Here is a 25,087-nt window from a genome sequence, read left to right on the forward strand (position 1 = left end):
TAAAGCTGTTGTGCAAAATCAGTTTTTATTGTTCAAAAATCAAGGCAAGGCAATCTGGAAAAAAATGCTTTATAGCTTTATGTCAGAACTGGGATGTAACCTTGTAAAAGCAGAGGTTCTGAACACAATTGCATTATATAAATGGAGAAGATAATATATTGTAAAGAATGGAAGATACTTTTATTTTCCCCAGTAAGGAAAATACAGGAACTAAATAAAGCAACAATTTCAGAATCATTTCTCTAGTATATAATTGGAGCTAGCAGAAAAAAATCAAGTAATGGCTAGGAGGTTTTTTGTTCTTTAATTTTAAATATCACTGTGCAAAAAAGTCCAACTAGAAAGGACATTGATAGCAGGTATATTGGGAATAATCCTTATGCATTGTCATATAACCATCCAGTAGTGTTCAGTTACTTGAATTATTGAAATGGATTCCAAAATACTTGAATAAAACTTGTACTAAATAGTTGTCAGGCCAGAGTTAACTACAGGCATACTCATTGTGTCAAGTGTTCTGTTACATGGCAAGTTTCCAAAAGTAGATTTGGGGAGATGAGTGTGTAAGTCAGTGTCTAGGAAAAAAAAAAATCCCATTCATTTTTTCAGGTCAAATTAATGTTTTGGGCTTTTTTCCTTTTTTTCTTCCAAAAAATATGTCATCTTTTACAGGCAGCTTGCTAGATTTCCTTAAAGAAGGAGAAGGGAAGTACCTAAAACTCCCACAGCTGGTGGACATGGCTGCTCAGGTACATTGTATAAACCAAGAAAACTGTATTTTGTACTTAGAGAAGAGATTTAAAACTATCGGATATCAACTACATGTAAATATTGAATGCTCCAGATATTTGATGCTGTTCTGTCTTAACATCTTCTGTTGTAGGTTTGTAATTTGACAAAAAGCAACAGCCTAGTTCCCAATTGGCCAGACATGCTCTAATCAGTGCTGCCGCAAGCTCTTGCTATGCTCTATACCTGTGCTATGCTTCCCAAACTTACACAATGAGAATGGAGCAAAAATAAAGGGGTATAGTTTAATGCTCGGGAGAAATGTATATAGTCATGAAAAATAATCTTTAATAAAACTTTATTTTTAAAGATTGCTGATGGCATGGCTTACATTGAAAGAATGAACTACATCCACAGGGATCTCCGGGCAGCTAACATTCTTGTAGGAGACAATCTTGTGTGCAAAATAGCAGACTTTGGTTTAGCAAGGTTAATAGAGGACAATGAGTACACTGCAAGACAAGGTAAGACCAATTTATTTCCTGAATAAATAAAACCAGTTAACTTCAAATTACTTAGAACTGCTACATTTATCAGAATGTGTCTGTGTAGTCTGTCTGCATGAATAAAGATTAGGCATATAAATGTGCTCTCACAGCTATGTTTAGGTGTCCCCTTGCCTCAGTGCCATTTTAGTGAACTTCTTAATGTTCAAAATTATCTGGCAACTCAGTTGTGTTTTGAAAAAAATTTGGGTTACTTGGGGGGGAGTAGGTAAGTAAAATCTGCTGCAGTTAGAGGAGAGCTGAGATTCTAGAGAGGTTGCTCATCAGATTCTGAAGGTCATCCCACTTTTTTAAGCATACTTAAGAATCCTTGATATCTTAGCAGCTTCCAAAAATTGTAACTGGTAGTTACCGTCTACTTCGAAACCAGTTTCCAGTTTGAAATCTTCAAATACTAAACTACCTCAAATTTTGTCAACAAAGCAAAATGTAAACATTTTGTCATGCAGTAGTCTTTTAAAAATATTTCTAAGTGTACCCAAATTATGCACAAGCAAGGGAAAATGATCTGTCCTTCCAATGTTTGTAGGGGCTAAGTTTCCAATTAAATGGACTGCTCCAGAAGCAGCGTTGTATGGTCGGTTTACAATCAAGTCAGATGTGTGGTCATTTGGAATTTTACTGACAGAGCTGGTAACAAAGGGGAGAGTGCCATATCCAGGTAAGGGAAAAATGTAATCAATTTTTCTTTTCTTTGTTGTATTCTGTGCTTTTGAAGTTACCTTTTGTACTTTTTGCCTTCATCCTGAGCCTACAGTTGACGAGCAGAGGCAAAAACTTAGTCACACTTCACTGGTTGCTTTGTTCACAAAGCTACTTTGTTTCATTTACAGACTAACTATTATATATATACATTTAAGTGTTCTAAGCTAACAGCATTTGTAAATGTGACTGATAATTCATTTCAGATTAGTGGTTATCCTTAGGTTCTTCTATCTGTCCCTGAGAGTTACACTTTTGACATTTTCCAAGGCTACAGTGTGTATCAGTAGAGTGAACATGCTAGACCAGTTTTTGAAACTAAAGATGTGTAACATTTTTTGTCAGATATTTTCTGTGACTGGAATTTGTGAGGCAGTTCTGTAAGGTAGAAAATGTCTTTTCTTGGCCTTGTTTCAAATTAAGTGGTCCTTGAATGGAACCTAAGGCAAGCAGAAGGTACTTGTGCTTGAGTGTCCATTTGAAAAGCCAGGCCCAAGGCAGTGGGAAAGTATACAAATGAGAAAGTGTATAAATGGAAGAAGGATCAGGTACTGAGGAATTACCAGTATAATGAAATAATTTTCAGGAAGCATATTTAATGCAAAATGTAAAAAAATCATTAATTATAAAGTGTGTTCATTAAAGGTTCTGTCATGGTAGATTGATGTGCATTGCGGCTGGAGATACTTGAAAAAGTTTGGAGAAACTGCTCTTTGCATAATATCATTCAGAGCTAACATGCTTTCCTTTTAGGGATGGTGAATCGGGAAGTTCTGGAGCAAGTGGAGCGTGGATATAGGATGCCTTGCCCACAAGGCTGTCCAGAGTCTCTCCATGAGTTAATGAAACTGTGTTGGAAGAAGGACCCTGACGAGAGACCAACATTTGAATATATACAGTCTTTCTTGGAGGACTACTTTACAGCTACAGAACCACAGTACCAGCCTGGAGACAATTTATAAGCCAACAGTCTATATAACATGCACAAATCTGCCAAATGTAAAAGACTTGCAAAGAATTCCTGATGTCCATAAGGAATCAAAGGAAAGAAAATCTTCGCTACTTTGCATGCTCTTAATGGCAAACTGGAATTTCCTAATGCAATTGCACAAAACCACTTTTAAAGTGTTATAATCTAATTACCAATGACATGTTTGGTTGTTTTTTTTTATCTCTTTCCCAACTTATTTTCAGGGTCCAAAGGAAGCTTACTGAAAATACGGGGTGGAAAATGAGCATTGGTGTGAACAATAGCCGAAAAAACATGTTTCAAATCCTTTCTTTTTCCAACATTTGATAATCATTCTACTAAAGAGGAGGTTGTCTGGAATTAATGACCTTGGGCTAACACATTTTTAAAGCAGAAGAATTTTGTGGGACCAAGCAATTCTATTCCAGTTCTGTAAAACCTCTGTGTTATATATTACATATGTGTGCCCCCCCACACCTCCAAAAAACCAGATGGTACAACTGTATTTGATTTATAGTCTCGATTTTTAAGCTTCCTCTTGCATGGACTTAATTAGGGTAGGCAGGTTAAAAGAGAAAATTGGAACAGTGAACGACAAATGATGTAAATGATAGACCTCAATAGTGAAATTAGAGAGCATAATGCACTGTGTTAATCTTTGTATTAATATAACTGGAAAGTAGCATGAGAGATTTTTCTTTTTTTCTTTCTGCATAGCTAATTAAGAATAATGAAAGTAACTAGAAAATGAGGTAATATTTTACAAAATTGTGTTGATAAAGTATGATGATATTTGAACTTGAAGCTATGTAATACAATCAGGGGGGAAAGCCCTTAATCTTTTAAGCTCCAATCCCACTGTGAGGTTTTGTATGGGAAGACTACCTGAACAAAGCTCACCAGGAAAGCAAGGCTGAAGCTGGTAAATGGCCACTTCTTAGTCCTTTTTCAGAGACAGGTTTGGTACTGTTGTATGTGGCTTATAGGTGTTAACAAGGATAGGTGCCACAAATGCTAGTTGTCACCACTAGTTCAGGGATTTGATTGCACTTTTGCTTTTCTTGACTATTAAGACACACTTACACACAGTTGCTCTTCCCACTTCTGCCCTACCTACAGAATTATTTAACTAAACATAAAAGAAAATGTGAAAGTTTAAAAACTAAAGGGATAAAATATATTTAATATTGTCCAAATATAGTGACATTGAAATTTGCTGGTACTCAGCCCAGCTGACACTACATCCAGATTTCTTTTCTTTGGCTACTGACATATCAAGCAATAACATCCATGTCTTTTACTCAACAATTTGCATGAGGTTCTTGAATTTCTGATCAAGCTTATGTACTTTAATTTTGAAACACTAAATTCTTAACTTAGCTACCAGGTTGGAATTCATGTTATCATTGTAAAGCTATCCAACAATTGAATTTCAGAAAAGCTGGTCATACAATTCTGGTACTAAACTTAACATTCTTCATGGGTTTACACTACATCGAATCCAACTACCAAACAGATCTTTGTGAAAACAGTGCCATCATTTCTCATTTTCCTTCATCATTGCTCATCACCTGTACATCTGCGGTTATCAAATTTTAAAAGGGCTTTATGTAAGAAAAATAAAAGCAGAACAAAAAAACACACAAAAAATAATCAAAAAACCCAAAAAATACAATGGCATTTTAATTTTTCTAAATATTTTAAAATTAATAACACAATCATACGAGTTTATGTATTAATACAGTTATAACAAAAAATGCCAAAAATGAAACTGGCATTGTTTGGATTTTTAATTACTGAATGGAACAGTTCATTGTAATAACACTTGTATAGTAAAGGAATAAAACACTAACTTAATGAGCGTGTTCATTGTAAATGGTTGTGTATTATAAGACTTCTCCAAAAGAGTTTGTATGTTTATGAAAATTTATTTGTTTCACCTGAAGACCTTGATGTGGTTCTTACCCTAACAGAGTTTAAAATTCACATTCACACTTTTTATATAAATAGTAATAAGTTTAATTATGTAACTAAGTATTTTTATAAAGTATGGCATTGTTGAACTGTTTTGCAGAACTGGTTCAAAATAAATTTCTCCTTGATTGCATCTTCTTATTTGAGGGGGTGAGGGGGAGGCGGGAAGGGGACAAGAGCAAAGTAGCCTTCACATTGAGGGGAAAAGGTGGGGAATAAAACCTTCATGAATGTTGGGTGTATTTTTATCCTCTGTAAACTATTTGGATGTACGTTCACACAAGATTCTGAGCTCCTGGTGCATTATTGCTGTGAAAAGGGAGACATTTTCCAGAGCAGTTCAGAAGTCTTTGCCAGGAATGGGCTGGAACAGTTCTGTCTGGACTTAAAACTAACCCCCATGACAGACAGACAGGCTGGGGATTCTTGTGAGAGTAAGTACAACGTAGGCGCTCCGCTGGTGGACACTGCCACGCTCTAGGGCAAACACATTTCCTCTCTTGCATTATCTGGTATTAGGAGCCACTCTTGACTTCTCTGCAATTTTTCAGGGAATTTTATACATTTGTTCTTCTGATAGCTGATGTTTTATCTCAACTTTATTGAATGTTACCTGTCTCAATGACCAGTACAACTCAAACGGTGAATCTTGACATGCATATACAGTGCCACTGTAGATTAAGGAGCTACTACTGTTTGAGTTTCAGTAATAACTAATACAGCACTAAACCCATTCTTCTCACAGAATCTACAGACTGCAAAGGTTACTGTACTTTTAGTATTTCCTGTAATGTAATTGTTTTACTATTTTTAATTACAACAATCATGTAATTTCTGATAATCTGTACTTTCCCTGTTGTCCATCAGAACCTTGTGATACCCCTTGTGCATGATAGGCCTGCAGATTGTTTCTCTCATGTGTTGTTTCAAGCTGTAGTGTTTTAAAAGTACTTGCATACTATTTTTGAGTAAACTTCCAAACATGAAAATGTGTGCGATCCTACTATTTAGACAAAATACATCCCTATTTTAGCATAAAGCAGGATAAAAAGGACCTTATATGTTCTTATCCTTGCAATGATTGAATTGTCATTTCACTAGGCCTGTGAGTAGCTCTTACCACTGATAAGTAGCCTTGGAAATGTCTTACTTTTGGTTTTTTTTCTTTCTTTTCCTAAACAAAAAGCGACAACAACAAACTAATCAAAGGAAAGTCTCCTAGGGTTTGCTGGCAGGTAGAAACCAGGCAGAATGCTGTATGACCCATAGTCATCTTCAATACCATTCACTCTAAAACACCTTATCCGCGTTTGGAAAGAGTATAAATTAATATAAACAACTAAACTTAAGGAGCCTTCACTGTTGTTATTGATTTTGAACTATTCAGTTCAATAAAGATTTTGTGAATAAACTCAGTTTTTAAGTTTTCTGTGAAGGTGCTGTAGATGTTTGTGCCAGCTTTCCGCCAATACACAAGACTTCACTGAGGTTGGGTCTAAAGCCCAGGAACACTCACTTAAGCAGTACATTGCAAACAGAAAATTTGAATTCTCATACCTTACTGAAGAATTTAGGACTAAATCCATAATCCAGAATTGTGTTTGTCTTGTGGAGTAGGTGCTTTGACTCTGTGTGTGCTCATGCTGAGAAGTAGAGGTTCCTTCCAGTTCAGGAGCAAGACTGCCATTGATCCTCCAGGCACTGCAGGCAGTGCAGAGCTGGGAACCCCTGTGATGCACATCTCTGGCAGACACTTTGAAGACAGGTGGGAAGAGACACTAGATAGGAATGTGATGGTTGTGTCTATTTTTTATATGATGGCCTTAAGTGGAAAACCTGGGCTCTGATGAAAGATCCTGGATTCCTGCTGGATGTTATACAGGTGGTTGTTAGGTGCGAGAGGTTGTTGAGAGGTTGCGAGTTGGGAGCAGAACCCACTGCAGGACTTGACCTACAGCCACAGACTTAAGCATTTGCTCAAGGACTGGGTTCCTTTTTTTTTTTCTGCATTCTTCCCTACTGACACAGGGAGTGTTAGCTGGAGAAACATCAACAGCTTTCCTGCTTCTCCCTTAGCATAGCGGAGGGAAAGGAAGAAAGAGACAAAAGGATGGAGGTGCATAGCTGAGTTTCTCACTCCTGAATTCTGCACTCCTTCACAGGACAGAGGGAAGCAGGTTGAGGGATGTGACATAGCAGGTGTCATCTGTTCTCTCCATCCTATTCTCTCCATCCTACTTTGAAAGGGAGGTAGAAACGGGAACTGAGGAGCATCTGTTCCCTTGTGCCCAGTGGAAATGAAACAAAGCTAACATTAAGTATTGTTTCTGTTCTCTGAGCTGGTTCTGGTCAGATCAGCCTGATTGCTTTCCAGCAGAGCCCCTTCATATTAGTTGGGGAGTCCCAGTACACAAAAAGAGCATTGTTCTACTGCTATTTTTAAGAGTGAACCTTTATCAGCAATTAATATTTATCCAGTCCCTGGATCCCAAATTAACAGGGATGCTTGCTGCTGGAGCTCAGCCCTGGAGTGATGGCATTTCAGACACTGACAAGTAGCATTTCTCTCCTAGCCAATATATGTAGACATAAGATTTTGTGTTAGGTTTCCCTCCTCTCGATATGAGTATAGCATGCCCAGGAACTTAGTACAAGTATTACCTATGGGACCCATGTTCTTTACTCATCCTACTCTTAGAGATTATCTTCCTGTCAGTTCAGCACACAAACGTGCTTATTGTAGGTAGCAAGCACATTGGTTGTTTATTTTTAACTTTCTCATTCAATTTAAAGGCATCTTTTTTGACAAATTGTAATAACCACTGCTGTTGGGGGATCAAAGTGTTTACAGCACTGTGTACTTTTACAACACATTGTTGGCCATCCTGTTGCTTTTGATTTGTTCTTAAAGGAGAGAGGATAGTTACCTAGTTAAACTCTGCAGGGTCTGAGGAACAGACTGAAACTTTAAAAGGGAAACCTGAATACAAGCACTTGATGAAGCAGTCATGTACCAACACTACAGCTGACTGCTGTGAAAGCATTCCTTTTTTTTGTTTGTTTTATCAATGCTACTCCCAGTAGGATCACTTCACCCCTCTCCTTTGTGCTGTGCTGCCAGGTTACTGAGTCTCTAGCTGAGGCTACTGGTAAATACATACTGAAAAGCTGATAGATCTGTGCATCTTACACATGACCCTGAAAAATCCATCCCATGCCTGCTTGCAGCTGCTTTTTTCATGGACCACAAAAGCTTTCACCATTCATTCAATACTCCCACATTTATTCTCATTTGGAGCAGCCTTACAGGGGCTCCATGGCTGATGATCCTTCTCTTGGCTTCAGTGTTTGGAAGCCCTGGAGTTGTAGTTGCTGGGTAAGGAAGCATTTCTGCTCTTTGAAAACCAAAAAAGGATAAATCTCAGTTCAGCGTGACTCCTATGATAAAAGCACCACAAATAAGGAGAAACATCTCATCACTTTGCTGCTGCTGCATTAAAACAGTGAGGATGGATGGCTCCCTGCTCCTCCAGTGGGAGGCTGGAGATGCTTAAGCTGTGTTGTCAAACAGTGAGCAGCCATGCTAGACTGCAGCCCCTGTTCAGTCCTAGCAAGGAGGTGAAGTCTGTGGTTCTGTCCTTCTGAAGCATTCCCAAGAAAAGGCAAGTGTTGGATCACATTTCTAAGAGTGGAAGCTGGTTACTAGATGACCTGCATCCCTCACAACACTTCACCCACCTTCCTCTTCTCTCAGTTGGATCCTAGCTGCTCACTCGTCACTGCTACTGACCACAACATTTCTCCATCATGAGGCTGTCCAGTAATAGCATGATCACAGATGGGAATTCACAGAATTAAATATTAGAAGCCTTTAGTAACCTTATGTTTTGTTTTGTTTTTCTTCTTAAATGGACGGTGCCTGTAAAATTGAGCAGCCTTATTAAAGCAAGATCAGATCTGGATCACTTTCACTAGAGTTCTCATTTAATTCTATATTACCCTCTTAACTTCTGGAATGCCTCTGTCATTCAAATTGGCTTATGACTAGTGTAAATGGATATTATTCTCTTTGTGCTAAAAAACAGCAAGTACAATAGAAATAGTTTCTGTATTTACATTTTAATCTAGTGTTATTTGTTAAGGTGGCTGCATCAAAATCAGTGCATTTAATCTTCTTGCCACCTTTATCAAAGGAATACCATTGGCAAGGGGGGATATTTTTTCCCATATGAACCTGAAGTTCAATCAATAGCTTCAGTGGGTTTAAAGTTATAATAAGTAGATTACTAATCAGCTAAATATAATCCCTGGTGACACTGATTAGAGCAGCCCCAGCCTTTTCAGACTGTGACTAAGTGATTTGAAAAGCAAGTGTGTGTATCCCTAGCAATAGATATGCCCTCTGAGTTCAACTGATCATTAAGGTAAGAGGAATGCCCCTCTCTGCATCTTGCAGAAGAAGATAGTGGGATACACATCCACTTGGGCAGGCCAGACAGCCTTATGCAAATGCTCTTAAAACCATTACCCCTTGTCCTATCACTACACACCCTGGTAAAAAGTCCCTCCCCAGCTTTCCTGTAGCCCCTTCAGGTACTGGAAGGCCCCTATGAGGTCTCCTCAGCCTTCTCTTCTCCAGGCTAAAGTAGCATCTGCCTTGCCAGCTCACTGGGCTGCCACATCTCAGACACCATGGTATGCATAGCCAGGTGGGCAGGAGGATTTTGCTAGGCACAGTGTTTGGTTATGACAGGACACAGCTGCAATGGTGTTCTACAAGCAGTGCCCATTGAGCACAGGTGCAAGTTTCTCTGTGGTTCTTGTTGCTCCCTTCTTGTACCAGATGTAACTTCCATTCGTAATTGGTTTGTAGCAGTGCTTTAGAAGGGTTTCCTAGTGCCCTTTCAGCCAGTCAGTGCCCTAGACCATAGAATGAGCAATTCCTTCTTTGCCACTCAAGTCTGGTGTTTCACCAACGCTGCTGAATGTGTCAAAAACCTCTAAGCAACCAGCTGAACACCCACAAAACCTATGACTTGATGATATCATGCCTCTGCCTCCTTCAGTCTACCTTTGCATTTGTTTCTCACAGAAAGGTCTACTTTAAAAAAAAATAAAAAATCACTTAACAATCTGGCTAGTATGTACTCAGCTATTTTAAGCTTATCTAAGGATAAACCATTATCTTTAGTCAGCCTAAGATTAGAGTCAGTGTATCAGCTGGTCTGTTACAATATAAGATACATAAATTGCTTCAGTAACTGTAGTACATGACTCATCACATCCAAGGAAAGTGGGGTGGGATGTTCTTCTCATGGTTCAGGTAGGAACAGCAGAGGAACTGAGACACAGGGAAGTGTCTTAGCCACAATTACACAGAAAGGTTCTTACAAAATTGATGTTCAGACACTGGTTTCTCATCTCTCAAGCAAACACCCTGTGCGGGGGCACCTCACAGAACTGGAATCATGGTCTTATATTTCTTGAGACTGTCTTTAGTCCACACCGATAAAGAAAATGATAGTTGGCACGAGAGTTCATATTGTGTCATTTCTCTGACACTCTGCAGCTTGCCAGACATAATTTGCGTGTGGTTTACCCTCACAAAACCCGTGTTGGGAATGTATGTTGATGTTGAGTAGTGGTATGTGGGACTGGAAAAAAACAGAATTCAGCCTCAGCCCTGAGTCTTTGGGACTTGAAACCGTTAGACCACAACTTCCTTTATCTCACTGCCAGAAACAGAATGCCTTATGAATTCAGAATTTGAATGTGACTGCAAGTATCAAAACAACTCTGGGAGATGCAGCAGTTTCGTGAAAGGGATGACATGTAAAGGTTCTGTAATTTATAGAAACACTGTTTTCCTCCAAGGAGATGTGATCTCCTTGGTCAGATGAGCATCTGAAGAACCTGAAGATATACAAGTCCATGGGACCTGACGAGATACATCCCAGAGTCCTGAAGGAATTGGCAGATATAGTTGCCAAACCACTGTCCATGATATTTGAAAAGTCATGGCAGTCAGGTGAAGTCCCTGGTGATTGGAAGAAAGGACATGTTATGCCTATATTTTAAAAGAGTAGAAAGGAGGACCCTGGGAACTGCCGACTTATCAGCCTCACCTCTGTGCCTCGGAAGATCATGGAACAGATCCTCCTAGAAGACATGCTAAAGCATGTGGAGGACAAGGAGGTGATCCAGGACAGCCAGCATGGCTTGACCAGGGGCAAATCCTGCCTTACCAACCTAGTGGCTTTCACTAGAGAGATATGGGTTTGATGGGTGGACTTCTCAGTGGATAAGGAACTGGCTGGATGGTCACGTCCAGAGGGTAGTGGTCAATGGCTCAATGTCCAGATGGAAAACAGTGACAAGTGTATTTGATGCAAGTCACACATTTCAGCATTTTCTTTTCATTTTTAACAAATACAGATTCCTCTTTTTTTCCAAGTACCTGTGACTTTTCCCCTTGCTGTGTTATCAGCAGTGCTGTCTTTTCATCTCTGCTAAACAAAATATAATTTAACAGAAACTGATACATAAGTGCATATCAAACCACTGTGGATGACACTTGGTGGATATGCATTTTTTTGCTCGACAGATTGGCCCAGAGAAGGGTGCTGCACAGTGGCCATAGCTGCTGTCCTGAATGCTCAGTGGGCCAAGTGGAAGGGAAAGGTAATGCTCATGGGATCTCAAGATTAGAACGCTCATTAATTCAGAGGGATCCCTTGCTCCTGGTTGCCCTCATTTGCACATCTGGTTTAGCTTTACAATATCAAATAAAGTACAGGCATCGACAAGTTCTTGGAGACTCTGCACATGCTTAATTTTTGTGGGATAGAAAACTGTAGCAACTCCACAGCACGTAGTGGTGGAACTAGTCAGAACATTTCATAGACATTTTGTTGGAATTCTGGCATTTCTGAAAGAAGATTTTTGCCTAGCCCTGCTTATCAGATGTTTCTCTGTATGCCCCTCTTTTGTTTTCATCTTCCTTACTTGGAGAATTTAGCCTGAGATTTAACCTTTTAGCTACTTTTCTACTGAATTTGCTGTTGACCTGGGAGCTAAATCTTGTATATTTAGCATGTTACTGATTATTAAAAATAACCTATTTAGGTAGTGATGTCAGCAGCCATAAAGGCAGTCTGGTTAGGAGGGGAAATTACTGAACAAAAGATGTCTGCACAAAAATACTGACAGAAAGGGCTGCTGGCCTGGAACTGCAAACCTGGGAACTAGGCATGTGACCCATAATAAAAACATCCTTGAAAAGTGCAGCTGCTCTTTTTGAAGTGCAGATGGAGTTCCTAGAAACTAGAGACACCAACAGACAGCCCTGATAAGCAGAAAACAAGGGACTGTAATGGCAGCTTATCATCTGAGAAAGTGGAAAACACTCTGAAAAAAAATTGCTCTGAAGGAACAGAAAATATCATCATCTGTTGGCTGCTACAGGTGAAAAACAGAAAAACTTAACAGCATCTACTGGCTGCTCAATGTCCTACTACCTCTTATATCTCTATGATAAAAAAAGGACATAATTTAGTTTTTTAAATCCAAAATATACGTTCTCTCTCTCTGAGAACTTCCATGGTGAATCCCACATGAACTTTCAAAGAGCTTTTGGGCTCTCCTCAGGGACACCTGGCTGAAACCAGAGTCTGTGATGTGGATCATTTTGGAAGTAGGACTCCACCTGCTGTCTTACTGGCTCAGTCTATCCTCCCCTCGTTTGTGGATAGTTGGTCTCCCTCTGGGATCTCTTTGTTGGCCCCTTTTGGGATGGTTTGACTCCTTCTGAAAACTGTCTAACTCAGGGGATATTGATATTATAGATAGTCATATAAGTAATCTATCATAAATACAGCTGCTGTTCTACTGTTGACAAGTTTGTTTCATTAATGATAAGCTATATTAATTTGTAATAGTATGTAGCTGTTTGGCTGCTGCTGTTATTGGTTGTACTACAATACTGACTGATGTTATTATTGATTGATACCATGCTGTTGATTGATACTGTATTATTGATTGCTGATAGTAACTTTTAATAGCTTTATATAGATTCATTCATATTACTTTTATTAATCATAGGTATATTTGTTAGTGGCAATTTCTGTGGCAATTTCATACTTGTTTGTGGTGATTTTTCTGCTATCTGTAATCAAGTCAAGAAATGTAGAAGGTAAAGGTTCCATGTCCTTGCATATAACAGAATCCTACAAACCCATGGTTGTGATCTCTCCACATCTACAGGCCAGGGCTTGTGAGCTTAAAACCCTTGGTGTAGCAGAGTACTAGTCCAGAATTAGCTCTTCAGACTCCTTCAGGAAGAGAAATAATTCCTGGTAAAAGGTTGCTGTGGCCATTTTGTGACCAGCACAGTTGGACATGCTTGCTATTTGCAGACCTTCTTATTTATGAGGACAGAAACAGCAAAAAACTGTAGCTAGCACTTACTGGGGTCATCGCTGTGCGCACTCACACGCAATGTGGGACATGCCAGCACACTACCCTGACTGCAGAGCCCGCAGGGGCTAGTGAGCTTGATTCCCACCAGCTCAGGCCTGCCAGCATCCACTCTTCACTTCTGTTCTGCTGGATCAAGTCTTCACGTATCACTGCTTCTGAAAGCAATCAGCAACCTTCAGCTTGCCAAAGTCCAGGAGCACAATACAGCTCGAAAAAGCAGCTCAGGACATTCACAAAGAGTTCTTATATGTTGAAAGGGTAGCTTGTAAGATGACAATTTCCAGCAAGGGAGGGGCCAGAGGGAAGGTCACCATTTCAGATAGCTGGTATGAGGTGCTTTTTTTTTGCTTTTTTTTTTTTAATAATCAGCCCCCCAATACTGCTTCTATAGTGAATCCAGGCTAAGAAGGATGATCAATCCTTACTGATTTTCAAGGGAAAGTGTTAGATGTTCTTGCTTGGTGCTGAGAACCACATGGCTTTGGTGTCAGTAATTAATTTTGTGTGCCAAATGTAAACATACATGTATTTCGTGACACTGCCTCACAAAATAAAAAACATCTGCATGTTACCTCTATTACAGCATCCATGTGGTTCTAGTTGTTTAATTTGTTTTCTTTTCTAGTTGCTGTGAAATTTAACAGCCAATGTGGTAAGGAAAGGAAGGCTTGTTGTATTTCCAGTCTAAAGGCAACTGGGTACTATTGTTTTTAACTATATTGGAAGAATATGTGTTAGAGTTGGTGTCCAAACTAAAACAGTCTTACTACTCACTTCAGACAGGAGTTGTTTCCCTGGGAGTGGGTGCTACTTTCTGTGCAGACATGTTCTTCCCTCTCAACATACCCTTCATATGCCTACCCTCATGCAAAGATGCAAACTAGTCCCTCTTCTGGGGAAGCTGTACAGCTTGTCTTTCAGGCTCTAGCATCATAGCCTGCAGTGGGAACTGATGACTACTGTTAAAAGGAAGTTGTGTACTTAAAGACTGTGCTTTAATGTGTAGGTCTTTGCTTATGATATGTCCAAGGGGCTGCTTTTTGTTAAGTCTGGATACTTGGAGGTTTGCTTTAATTTTTTGTTCATTGCTGGGGGCATTTTCCCAAAAATAACTCCTTACTGAAAACTAAAAACTCAGTAATTTAAGTGTATATTCTGACATTGTCTGCTAGTAAATGCTTGGGCCTCATATGTTGATCTGTTTGCTGAAGTGATCAGTTATTTTGGAGGAACTCTGTTCAGTATTAAGATCTAAAAGAGCCTGTTCTAAAGTAATCTGTTTTTCCCTTTCCTGAGAGCAGGAGGTGTGACAACAGGGCTGCTTCTCTGTCTTAATTTGACAGCTGAAATGTGTGACTTGGCTTTCTTGATTAAGAAGATTAAGATTATTTTTGCTCCTGCTTGGATAGAGTTTAAAAGAAAACTGAAAGGGCCTTATTATCAACTACTCACAGAAATGAAATGAGGCACACACATTTGGCAGTGCAACATGGGCTGATGAGGTGGTTGGGTTGGGAAGGTTTAGAGTAACTGCTGTCTCAACTCCCTGCTTTCTTCAGAGAAATGGGGAAAAAATTAACAGGCATTCCTCAAGTTATTAACATTATTTAATTTTTTTTTTTAATCATACTGTTTTATTATTCTATGTCTTTATATTTTATGTCATCCATTAATCAGGATGCCAAAAAACTCCTATTCTGCATGGATTTCAGATATATTATTCATGTGCTAACAGAGAAAGAATCTTATGGTAAGTCATGCTTCCTTCAAAGCTGGACTTTAGTACCCTTCATCTTCCTAATCCTTGAGCTGTCTCATCAGTTTTCATGGGAATAGCTTAGTCAGGAACACAGCACCAGCCTGTAAGGCTAAGATAGGTTGGAGGGACAACCACAGTGAAGAAATCTGGAGGGTTAGGAGAACTTATTCAGTGTAATTTGATATTCATGCTTGCTCTCCATCAGAAATACTCCAAAATGGCCTGCTAGGAGAAAAAGAATGAGCTTTAAGAGATCGGTACCTGATGAAAACCTGATCTGCATCTCTTAGAGAATAGGAAGGGGACTGTGTGAGATGAAGGTTGTTGCTTGTTAGCATCTTCTTACATTTTCCAGGCACACAAAATCAGATATTCAGTTTGTGCTACGTTGGTGACTTTTTGCCATGTAACTCTTTGTGTTAGGTTAGCAAGGAGATTGTGCTGCTCTCTGCTTCTTCCAGGGATGTACCTGGTTTGCAGTTCTCTTGCAATGAAATAGCTAGGGAGAAGAGGGGAGGGAAGGGCTTATTCAGTAAAATGAATCTATGTGATTAAAATTATGGCTTTCAAGGAAAAAAAGAAATCAAAACACCTTCAATCCTTCGGTTTCCTCAAAGAACTATTTAGCACTATTTAACAGAATAATCCTGTTGACTAAAACACAGCCTGACTTGGAGCCACCCTCATCTGCTTCAGAACAGCAACTGATGAAGTCCTGTGCCTGGCTGGGCTACTCAGACCAGCAGTTAGAACAGGTTTGAATGTCTCATAACAGGAAGATTTTAAACAGTAAGTAAAATGGGGATAAACTAACAGATGATGATCCAGTCTCACTGCTTTCTCATAAACACTTAGAGGTTTTGCGGGACTGAGTGAAAATTTAACTGCAGATCTATTTGGGAGGTAAGAAGCAGGCCCAAGGCCATATAAGTAATTTTCCCAGTAAGGCAGAGTGTTACAGTCCAGTCCATGATTAAGGAATATGAAGGCATTCCCAAGGAATATGAACATTGAGAACAAGTTACTAAGGCAGAAATGGAAGCCTCTTTATGTTGCTATATTGTCTACAACAGTGAGTTTGCATGGGTGCAGCTGTGTTGGCTTAAGTAAGGAGCTTGTGCACCTTGGGATACTCAGTAGAGTTACATGAACTAACAAAAAGTGTGATCATTAAGAGAGTTAATGAAAACACTTAAAATCTGTGCTTGGATAGCTTTGTTCAGAACACAGTGCCCTTAACCTGCAGTAACTTTATAGATTGAGAAACAGGGATGTCTCCTTCACAGGCAGCATGGTGCTCAAAAGTTTGATGATCGCTGTTTTTTTTCTAGAACTTCTGGTTGCCTTTGAGGGATACTCTGAAACTGTCAGGAGCAGAGGACCCTCAGTTTCCTTCATAAAACAACATCCTTACTGCCAGAGAGAGCTACACATGCTTTGCTTTCTGTGAAATATTCTGAAAGATTTGGACAATTTATTATTGTTAGATTTAGTTAATACAGCTGGGATTTATCTTCTGGGAAATATATCACTTGGTATATCTAGAAATAGTGTTGCCGAGTCATGGGATGTTCATACCTGGATTAAAAAAATTATCATATATTGCAGTTAGCTGGGTTCAGGAGTTTGGTTCAGCTGTATGTTATTCATATATCTAATCTAATTTTCTGATGGTTTTCTGCCACCTTCTAGGAAGAAAATAAAAGCTTATTCTTATTCTGAAAATCTGTAAATTAATATTATTCTACGTGCAGCATGGTAGTTATTTGGAAATGTATAATGAATGTAATTTTGCTTGCAGTTACACACATAGGCCTTGAGAGAAGGCTGGACAATATACCATAAACACTTGCATGGAGTGTTATTTTTTCGTGGTTTATGCTTTGAACAGATGGACTAGACTTAGTCTGACTCTTCCATGTCTTTGATATGGGCAGTGATGACTTTGCTCCTATATCTCTCTCAGACACTTCCCCCTTCTACTACTGCATAATGCTGCATTGCAGGAAAAGAGTCATAGTATGGCAAAGCTGAGGGCTGATCACAAAGATAAACCTGTTTCCACTGATTTATGAAAAAAAAATATCGCTGTTTTATTTTCAGAGTAGGATGAACCTTAACCACAAGAGAAAAGCAGCAATAAGAAAGTTCTTTCTCTAAGGCAGTGATGCTGAAACTGTAAATTCTAGTTTATGGATTCCAGTTTACTGCTGCATTAATCATTCAGAAGCAATCTCTACCTTGTTCCAAATACGCATCTAGGTTCAAAGTAAAGGTGGGTGCAGATCTGCAGGGTCATTTTTTGCACATGCAGATTTATATAAGAAAAAATTAGCCCAGACAAATAATGGAGAATAATCGCTTTTTGCTACTGCACTGTGTTATTTGCTATTTAAAACTATTAGATGAACTATCTCATTATATACCTTTCTTGATAAATATTTTTCCTTCTTCAAATCCTGAAAAAATATGGCAACAGATGTTGATACATATCAACAAAGAGAAGTATTGGACAAGACTAAAGTAGATATAAGAATTCTATCCGGTAGTTCTGTGCCAGAACTTCCATTTGAGTCTGTGGGGGAACCCCACTTCAGGATTCTCTTCTAGAAGATTTAAAGTGCCTTTTATATTCAGGGAGGCTTCCAGAGGCAAGCTTGTTAACCTTTTTTTGCTGATGTTTGGCCAAAAAAAAACTGAAAAAAAAGTTTTTCAAGACAAAATATTTAAATGAAAAGAAATAATTAGATGGAAGTCACACATTTCGATTGCGAAATGTTACCCTGTTGACTGCTACAGGCTGGATTCTTTGTCCCATGTGTTCCCTGACACACCACAGCTGCTGACCTACTCTGGGTGCTGCGGTGCAGCACCGAGCTCTCAAGGGATGCCAGATATAATGAAATTATACACCAGAATGGTTCAATGAATACAGGATGGCGAGGACCTGAAGAGCCTGCTGAGGAACTGTGGTGTCATTTTGAGATGTTTCGCTTTTTGCAGGGAGAAAAATTCTCCTTTATGTGGGAAAGCAGTGCTGCTTGAGAAACTCATCTTATTTAAACTACTGTAATTTTTTTGTCAAGAAGCTTTTCTGATTAAAATTTCAAGCAGCTATGTCCATGTTTTAAGCTGCTTTACTCAGATATATGCTGCCAAAATATCCTCATTCCCACAGAAGAGACTGCTCTACTTCCTACAGCTCCTGATCTGTTTGGTGCAAACCTAGTCTGAGTATAGCTATAGTCATTGCAACTCAGCATAAGGCTGGCCAAAAGTACAAGACAGACAGAATGGCAATTCCAGCTTTTCATTTCCTTTCTGTTTCCTGGACTTCTACCAGTTCAGTTTTGCAACTCTTTTTATGACAGTTTGCCAGGGGGGCGGGAAAAAAAAGAAAAAAAAAAAAGTCAATAGAATCGTTCAGTGTATTTGATTCTAATTTTCCTTATCTCCAGATGCTGGATGCAAACTAACAATAAGAAATAAAGCAATAGAGTGGATCACTAAACCAGCTGAGGTTAAACCCTCATGGATTAAGGAGCCAGCTTTCCAGATGAGAATATGCATGTCCAGATGGAACATGCAACTACATCAAAGGTTAAAGAGTTTTGGGGTTTTTTTTGTTATTTCAATAACAATACAGTGACTCAAATCAGTACTGTAGTGTAATGTTGATACTGTTCCTTCACATAATCAGAGTTCAGGTTGAACCAGTTATTCAGAGTACCATTAAATTTATTTGCTACAGGACCTGGACACACATTCTGCACCTGTATTCCCTTAAGTTTAAAGAAACAGTTTGTTTCTAAAAAAAATCCATAAAATTCCTGTAATGCCTGCATGAGGAAGGCAGCCAATATTTAGTATGAAACGTGAATGGACTTTTAAAAAAAATGTGTGTTTTCCAGTGAACTTGGAAGTTTGGTTCAGAATTTGTGCTCCCAACACGCTATACTTAACAGCATTATTAAAACCCCAGATGTACAGTCTGTGCATTCCTTTACTGTTCTGCACACTCTGCCATATAATTATTTACATCAGTTGTGGAGCAGAGAAAGCAGGAAAAAAAAATCAATAAAAAGTTTTATAACATTTCCTATTTACAATTTCTATAAAATGAGTAGAAAACAGTATGCTGAATAAACAGTTATTCCATCCTTTATGCTACTGAGTAACTCTGTTGGGAATTAAAAAACAGAAGCAAATCTTGAATGTTTGTAATTTCCTTGCAGGCCTTAGCACTGCTAGGAATCGATGTGGTAATGAGAGAACATGTAAATATATGTGTAAGTGCTTTGGGCTTTTTTCTAATTAATACTTGTTTAGTACAACTACTGCATAATCTTTGGAGCTGGTGCCAAAACTGCTTTGCATTTCTCACTAAAGTTAAGTAGTACAGCTGAAAATGACTTGGTATCTATTTCAGGTATTCCTTTACAAGGTTGTCTCTCTTCACCTTATCTTCCTGGTTCATTCTTCCCACATGTAATTCTGTGCACAACATGGAAACAGCTGATATTCTTGTTATTATTTTAAGAGTAAATGCTAAAAGTTCGTATTATCAACATCAGTGAGAATTGTGAAAGACTGTGCCCATGATTGTGATTGCCCAATTGGAAGGGAGAGAAGCAAGGTACAAAGAGAAGTCAATGCTGCTCCATGGGGCACACTGCAGCTCCATGAGACAACTTGGATAATACCTGTGCAGAAAAATGTAGGCTGGACAATGTAGTCTGTAGGGAATTACAGGGCTGCTAAAGTCAGTATCCCTTGTAGCCCAAGGATAATTATCACAGCTCCTGTTTTGCTCTCTGGGTTTGGTGCTTGACCAAACCTTGGACAGAGGCCAAGCAAGGCCAGCAGTGTGTGAATGGGCTTTAGGATCAGACCTGCTGGGGGAACTAAGGTCCAACACAGCCCAGGGAATATCTGGGCAGGGCCATGGCTGAGCAGGATCGCGGTCACAAGGGCAGGCTGGGGTGTTGGTCTGTGGTCAGACACATCCACAGCTGTACCACAGCTGGAAGCAGGTACACCCGGAACACAGCCCTGACAAAAACTAAGGGCCATGGGCAGAGCACATGAGCCCCAGGTGAGCCTGGTGTGGGTGAGGACTGTCAGTGCACTCTGTGCCCTGTCTAGCCTTAGAAGCAATCTGGCCAGTATATATGCAGCCATTTTACATCAATGAAAATTTTCCTTCTCCCCAAGGAAACCCACTGCTAGCACTGGCCCGCCTGCACAGGGCAGACGTGGCAGAGCTCACAGCAGCGTGACAGGGTGCCCTTGACCTCCTTTGCCAGTGAGCATGGGCCAGCAGCTGAGAGGCAGGGAGTGCCGGGTGCTGCAAACCGCGGGTCCCTGGCCCTCAAGATGGATTGGCAGGCTCCTGTGGTGGCCTTAGGGGCTCCCGCCAGCCTTCTCCATGGCCAGGGCAGCATCCCCCAGGAAGGCTCTGCTGAATCTCCCAGCATGGGGGAGCCCCTGACTTCAAGCAGAGATCATTCAGCCCATCCATCCAAAGCAGCAGCAGCAGATGTATCCTTCTCACACCTGCATGAAGGCCAACGCTGGGGCCAGGGTGTGAGATTTTGGGGGTTGAGGCACAAGAGGCCATGCCTGGTGGGCAGGCACTGCCCACACTGCCAGGAGATGGTGGTGGTGCCAACTGGGCCGTTCCAGACCACAATCCCAGCAGCAGGGTCAGAGACCCCCGGTCCTGGAGGTGGGTGTGAACTTCCCCAGGGGAAACAGAGCAGACTACAAAGCCCATGAGGTCTGAAGCACACAGCCATAGCACTGGGCAGCTGGCCAAGGCTAGCCCACCAGGAGGGAGATCTGGGGAAGGTGCTGCCAACTCCTGGAGAGCAGACAACTGTCTGGGCCCAGCTCCAAATGCTACCCCTGGAGAAAGTGTGGGAGGAGGAGGAAGCCAACAAATGAGCATGAAATCTTCCAGCAGAGAGATTACCAGCCAATTTTATTGTGTTAGTGGAGGGGTATCAGGATCAGCACTCAAGAAGGGTGCAGAGCTGGTCCCACAGTGGCATCCAACCTGGCTCTAAGGATTTTGGGCCCAATGTTGCAAGGGAAAGCAGACTCGTATCCACTTGGGACCAAGAGGGCTAGAGAAGCTGCTGCTCTCAAGCACTGGGGAGCCATGGGACAGCTCTGATGCTGCATTGCCAGGAATGCTGTTATCTGGTGCCAGGGAGCTGTGTGACAGCCCTGATGCTGCATGGCCACCATTCTGGGGCTGCTGGTCTCCACTGGCAGAAAGCCACAGGAGGACCTCAATGCCACCCTCCTCCCAGTCCTGGGACTGCTGGCTTCTGGTACCAGTGAGCTGTGGGATGGCCCCAGCATCACCTGGCTAGGGCTGCTGCTCTCAGCACTTGGTGCTGGTGCACAGCTCGTTATGTCTACTTGGACCTGCTGTAGGGATTTTGAACCCAGCTTTTCAACCAGGAGTGGTTCTGGATGCAGGGGTAAGGGGAGCTCAAGCAGAGTCTGCCCTAAAGCAGCAGGGAGCAACAGGAGGACCCTGATATGCCAGTGCTGGTGGTGCTGGTCATCAGTGCCAGAGTGCTGAGAGACTGCACTGATGCCACCATGCTGCTGGTGCTGGGGTACCAGATCTGAGACTGCTCTGATCCTGACCAGCTTGCAGTGCTGGGGCCACAAAGCTCTGAGCTGGCACTAGAGGCTGTATAGGGAAAAAGGGAGAGACAAGGGCAGGCCTGGGGCAGGATAAGCCAGAGTGGTGCCCCCAGCCCTTTTGGAGCAAAGATGCTCTGCCAAGTCAACCCTGGACACACACTGCCAGGCCTTGTCTGGTCCCTGGCCTACCCAGCAGCACCCAGATGCTCTGCCTCTTACCAGTGCCCAGGCCAGCATGGCTGTTGCACTCCCAGCTGGTCATGCCCTTCCACAAAACACTGCAGCTTCCACAGGTGCCCTCAGTGGTTACAGGAGCAGGACAGGAGCAGTTGCAAGCACCTGGGGAAGCAAACAGGTTCACAGCTGTGAAGACAAAGTCCTGCTTCAAGCCCTTGGTGAGACGTGAGATCCTAGGCAGAGCCTCGGGCTGCAGCTTTGGTAACTTAACCCTCCTCCTCTGCCTGCTGACTCCTGGAAAAAGGCACTCACTAGCAAGGCAGCGGCTGCTCTCTCGTTTAGTACTGCATACACATGGCCATCCCACTACAGCAGTCTGATGGAGAAAGGAAAATTTATGAGCCCTTGCTTCCCTGGCATAAGGCAGATACAGGGAGTCCCTGCTCTTCCCCTGGTGCAGTTTCCAACTCCTCTGTGAAGCTCAAGCCCACACTGACATGGGATAGCAGAAGGCCAGGACTGCTGCGGCAGCCCCTTGCACATCACAATCTTTGCACCCTCCCGCCTTGTGAGCTAGGCAGGATGACACCAACACGAAAGGGATTTGAATACCCATGGAAAACACTTCCAAGGGAAATACATTGCTGCTTCTACAGAGCAGGTACTGGAAACAAATGCCACACAGCTTATTCCTGTAGGAGGAAAGGGAGTATGAGTGAGGCCTTGGTGCTGCTGAGTGCCTGCCATGCCTGGGGGGTGAGGGAATGGCTCCTACCTGGATGAAGCCCCTGTGGAACCAAGTGAGTTTGCAGGCTGGGCACATGATGGTGCCGTAGGACTTTGTCCCTGGTAAGGTTCTGAGAGATGAGACAGATGGTGTTCTCCTGTGGCACCATGTCCGCTCCCTCCTCCAAGTGGTGCTCCCAGCAGGACAGGGGGGACAAGGAAAGGAATGGGAGAGGTGAGAAGTGATCAGTCCTTTCCAGGTGGCAGCAAGGAGGGCAGAGCTGAGGAAAGAACTGGCTGATGCATTCACCATCCACAGCACAAGGAAGATGGAAGCCGCAGTTTCAGTCAGCCTCTGGCAGGTGATGGTGTTCCTGCTCTCACTGCAGATGAAAAAGTGCTGGAAAGAGAAGCCCACAGCAGCCCACATCAGCAGCAGCCTCAGGACCTCCACTACCAGTCCCACACCTCCCAGGCAGGGAGCAGAATGTGTGCTGCTGGGTCACACCCAGCTGATCTGCCTGGCAGAGGAGGCTCCTGTGTTGGAGCCTCTGTGGAGCTGCTGGGAGCTTCTGTTTGTTGCTGCCACTGCTCTCAGCCTCATGCTGACCACCACAATAACCCCTATGCCAGGCTGCAGAAGCAATACTTTCCTCTCTGCTCCTGGAGTCAAGGACATTCTCCATTGTGTACAGGGCACATGCCAATGGTGAGCGTTCAGAGTCCCCATCCCAGAAGCGTCTCTTCCAAATGTCCCTGTACTGACTCTGAGGGAGAAGAGAGATGTGGGTGAGCTTGCAGCACAGGCCCAGAGCCCAAAGGAGTGGGGTCCCCCTCCTCCCTCAGCAGCCCCATGCAAACCCCATCCCTCCCCTGAGCTCTCCTCACCTCACCAGGTCACACCGATAGATGGTGAGCGCTCAACAGTCCTTTTTGTGGGCTTGGCAATGCTGACCTGCATGCACCCCAAATATGGGCAGGGACACACTTGGCCACCTGTCACCCACTCTGAGATGACCACAGGGATGGGTGTGAAGTACCAAGGTGGGTGCCCGAGCTCTCAGCACCCACGCAACTGGGCTGGCTGCTCCTGCACCAAGGTACTTCAGGGAAGCCACTGACGGTGACACTGCTGATCATTAAATTCAAATCATGTGGCTGCAGGGCTCCCAGCCCTGGCCAAGGATAATCTCTGTTTCTGCCCCTGGCACAGGGAGTGCTGCAGGCAGGCTGGGAAACGTGATCCTTCCTCTCTGCACCACACTGGGAAGGCTGCATAAGCAGGACTGCCTCTGGTTCTGGGCTCCCTGGTACGGGGGACAGAAGCAACTTATGAACCCAGTCTGGGCTCACACATCCCATCCACTCAGATGTGATGGGTGGCCAGGGCACAGCACAGAACCTCAGGACGGCACCTACATGTCACAGGCCCCAGCACCACAAGCTGGGGCATCATGGAGGAAACAGCCTTTTTCTGTGACAATTAATTGCCTTCCAGAGTCAGTGGAAGTCTTTCCTTGGCAAGGTACAAAGCCGCAAGGTGGCTGCAGGACAGCTTCAGAGGTGGTGGGTAGCAAGTCTCTAGTGAGGGATCTGGGCAGTCTGATTGATGGACCGAGGGTTGCCAAACAGGCTGCCCAGGGAAGTGGTTGACTCACCATCTGTCATGTCCCAACCACTGAGCTTGGGGAAGGTGATCTTCTAGGCTGTCTTTTGCAGTACCCAAGAGTCACAGCAATGACTCAGGAGGGACAGAAAAATTCTAACACCCTTTTTCGCCCGGCGACCTCCGGGGCGCGAGTCATGACAATGTCTCCTAAAAGGTAAATCGATGTTCAGCTTAAAACACAAGCCTGGCTAATTTGGAGTAGCGGATATCCCGGATAAAAAACCTTAAGAGAGAGCTAAAGTAACAACACTTAACATCAAACAAAAAGGCAAAATAACAACGCTTAACACCTAACAAAGAGGTAAGAGGAGGAGAAGAAACTGAAGAGAGAAAGTAGAGATGGAGAGAGAGAAATGTAGCAAGTCTCACCACCCTTGGATCCAGTGAAGAGTCTGAAGAGTCTTGATATTAATTGCCTGGAATCCTCCGGAGCCGCGAGCACCCCTGGGGATGGTCTTCCCTCTTTTATAACTGCGTTAGAACCCACCCCACCCCCTCCCGCACAAACACTCTGGGGCTTTCTGGAAAGTGCCTTGAGAGAAAAGGGATGGGTGGGGAGGGGCTGGTGTTGCCCTGCTATCCCATCATATGTCCGACTGGAAGCCCCCTGTGCTGAGCGTGCCCCGCCAGCCGCGGTTCCATAACCGCAGGGGTGGGATGGCGCCGCACACCTG

General features: G+C 42.4%; 1 protein-coding gene across 1 annotated transcript in view; it reads left to right on the forward strand.

Moving 5' to 3' along the window:
- The window catches only part of YES1 (YES proto-oncogene 1, Src family tyrosine kinase), a 52,386-nt gene extending 47,312 nt beyond the window's left edge, over nucleotides 1-5,074 (forward strand). Inside the window, exons 9-12 of the mRNA XM_051610485.1 lie at nucleotides 673-749; nucleotides 1,100-1,253; nucleotides 1,825-1,956; nucleotides 2,751-5,074. Of these exons, the coding sequence (XP_051466445.1) occupies nucleotides 673-749; nucleotides 1,100-1,253; nucleotides 1,825-1,956; nucleotides 2,751-2,959 (572 nt within the window). The 3' untranslated portion in view covers nucleotides 2,960-5,074. The remainder of the gene's footprint in view (nucleotides 1-672; nucleotides 750-1,099; nucleotides 1,254-1,824; nucleotides 1,957-2,750) is intronic.
- Nucleotides 5,075-25,087: the final 20,013 nt, after the last annotated feature.

The sequence above is a fragment of the Apus apus genome, chromosome 2, assembly GCF_020740795.1.
Source record: "Apus apus isolate bApuApu2 chromosome 2, bApuApu2.pri.cur, whole genome shotgun sequence".
In the NCBI taxonomy this organism is placed as follows: Eukaryota; Metazoa; Chordata; class Aves; order Apodiformes; family Apodidae; genus Apus; species Apus apus.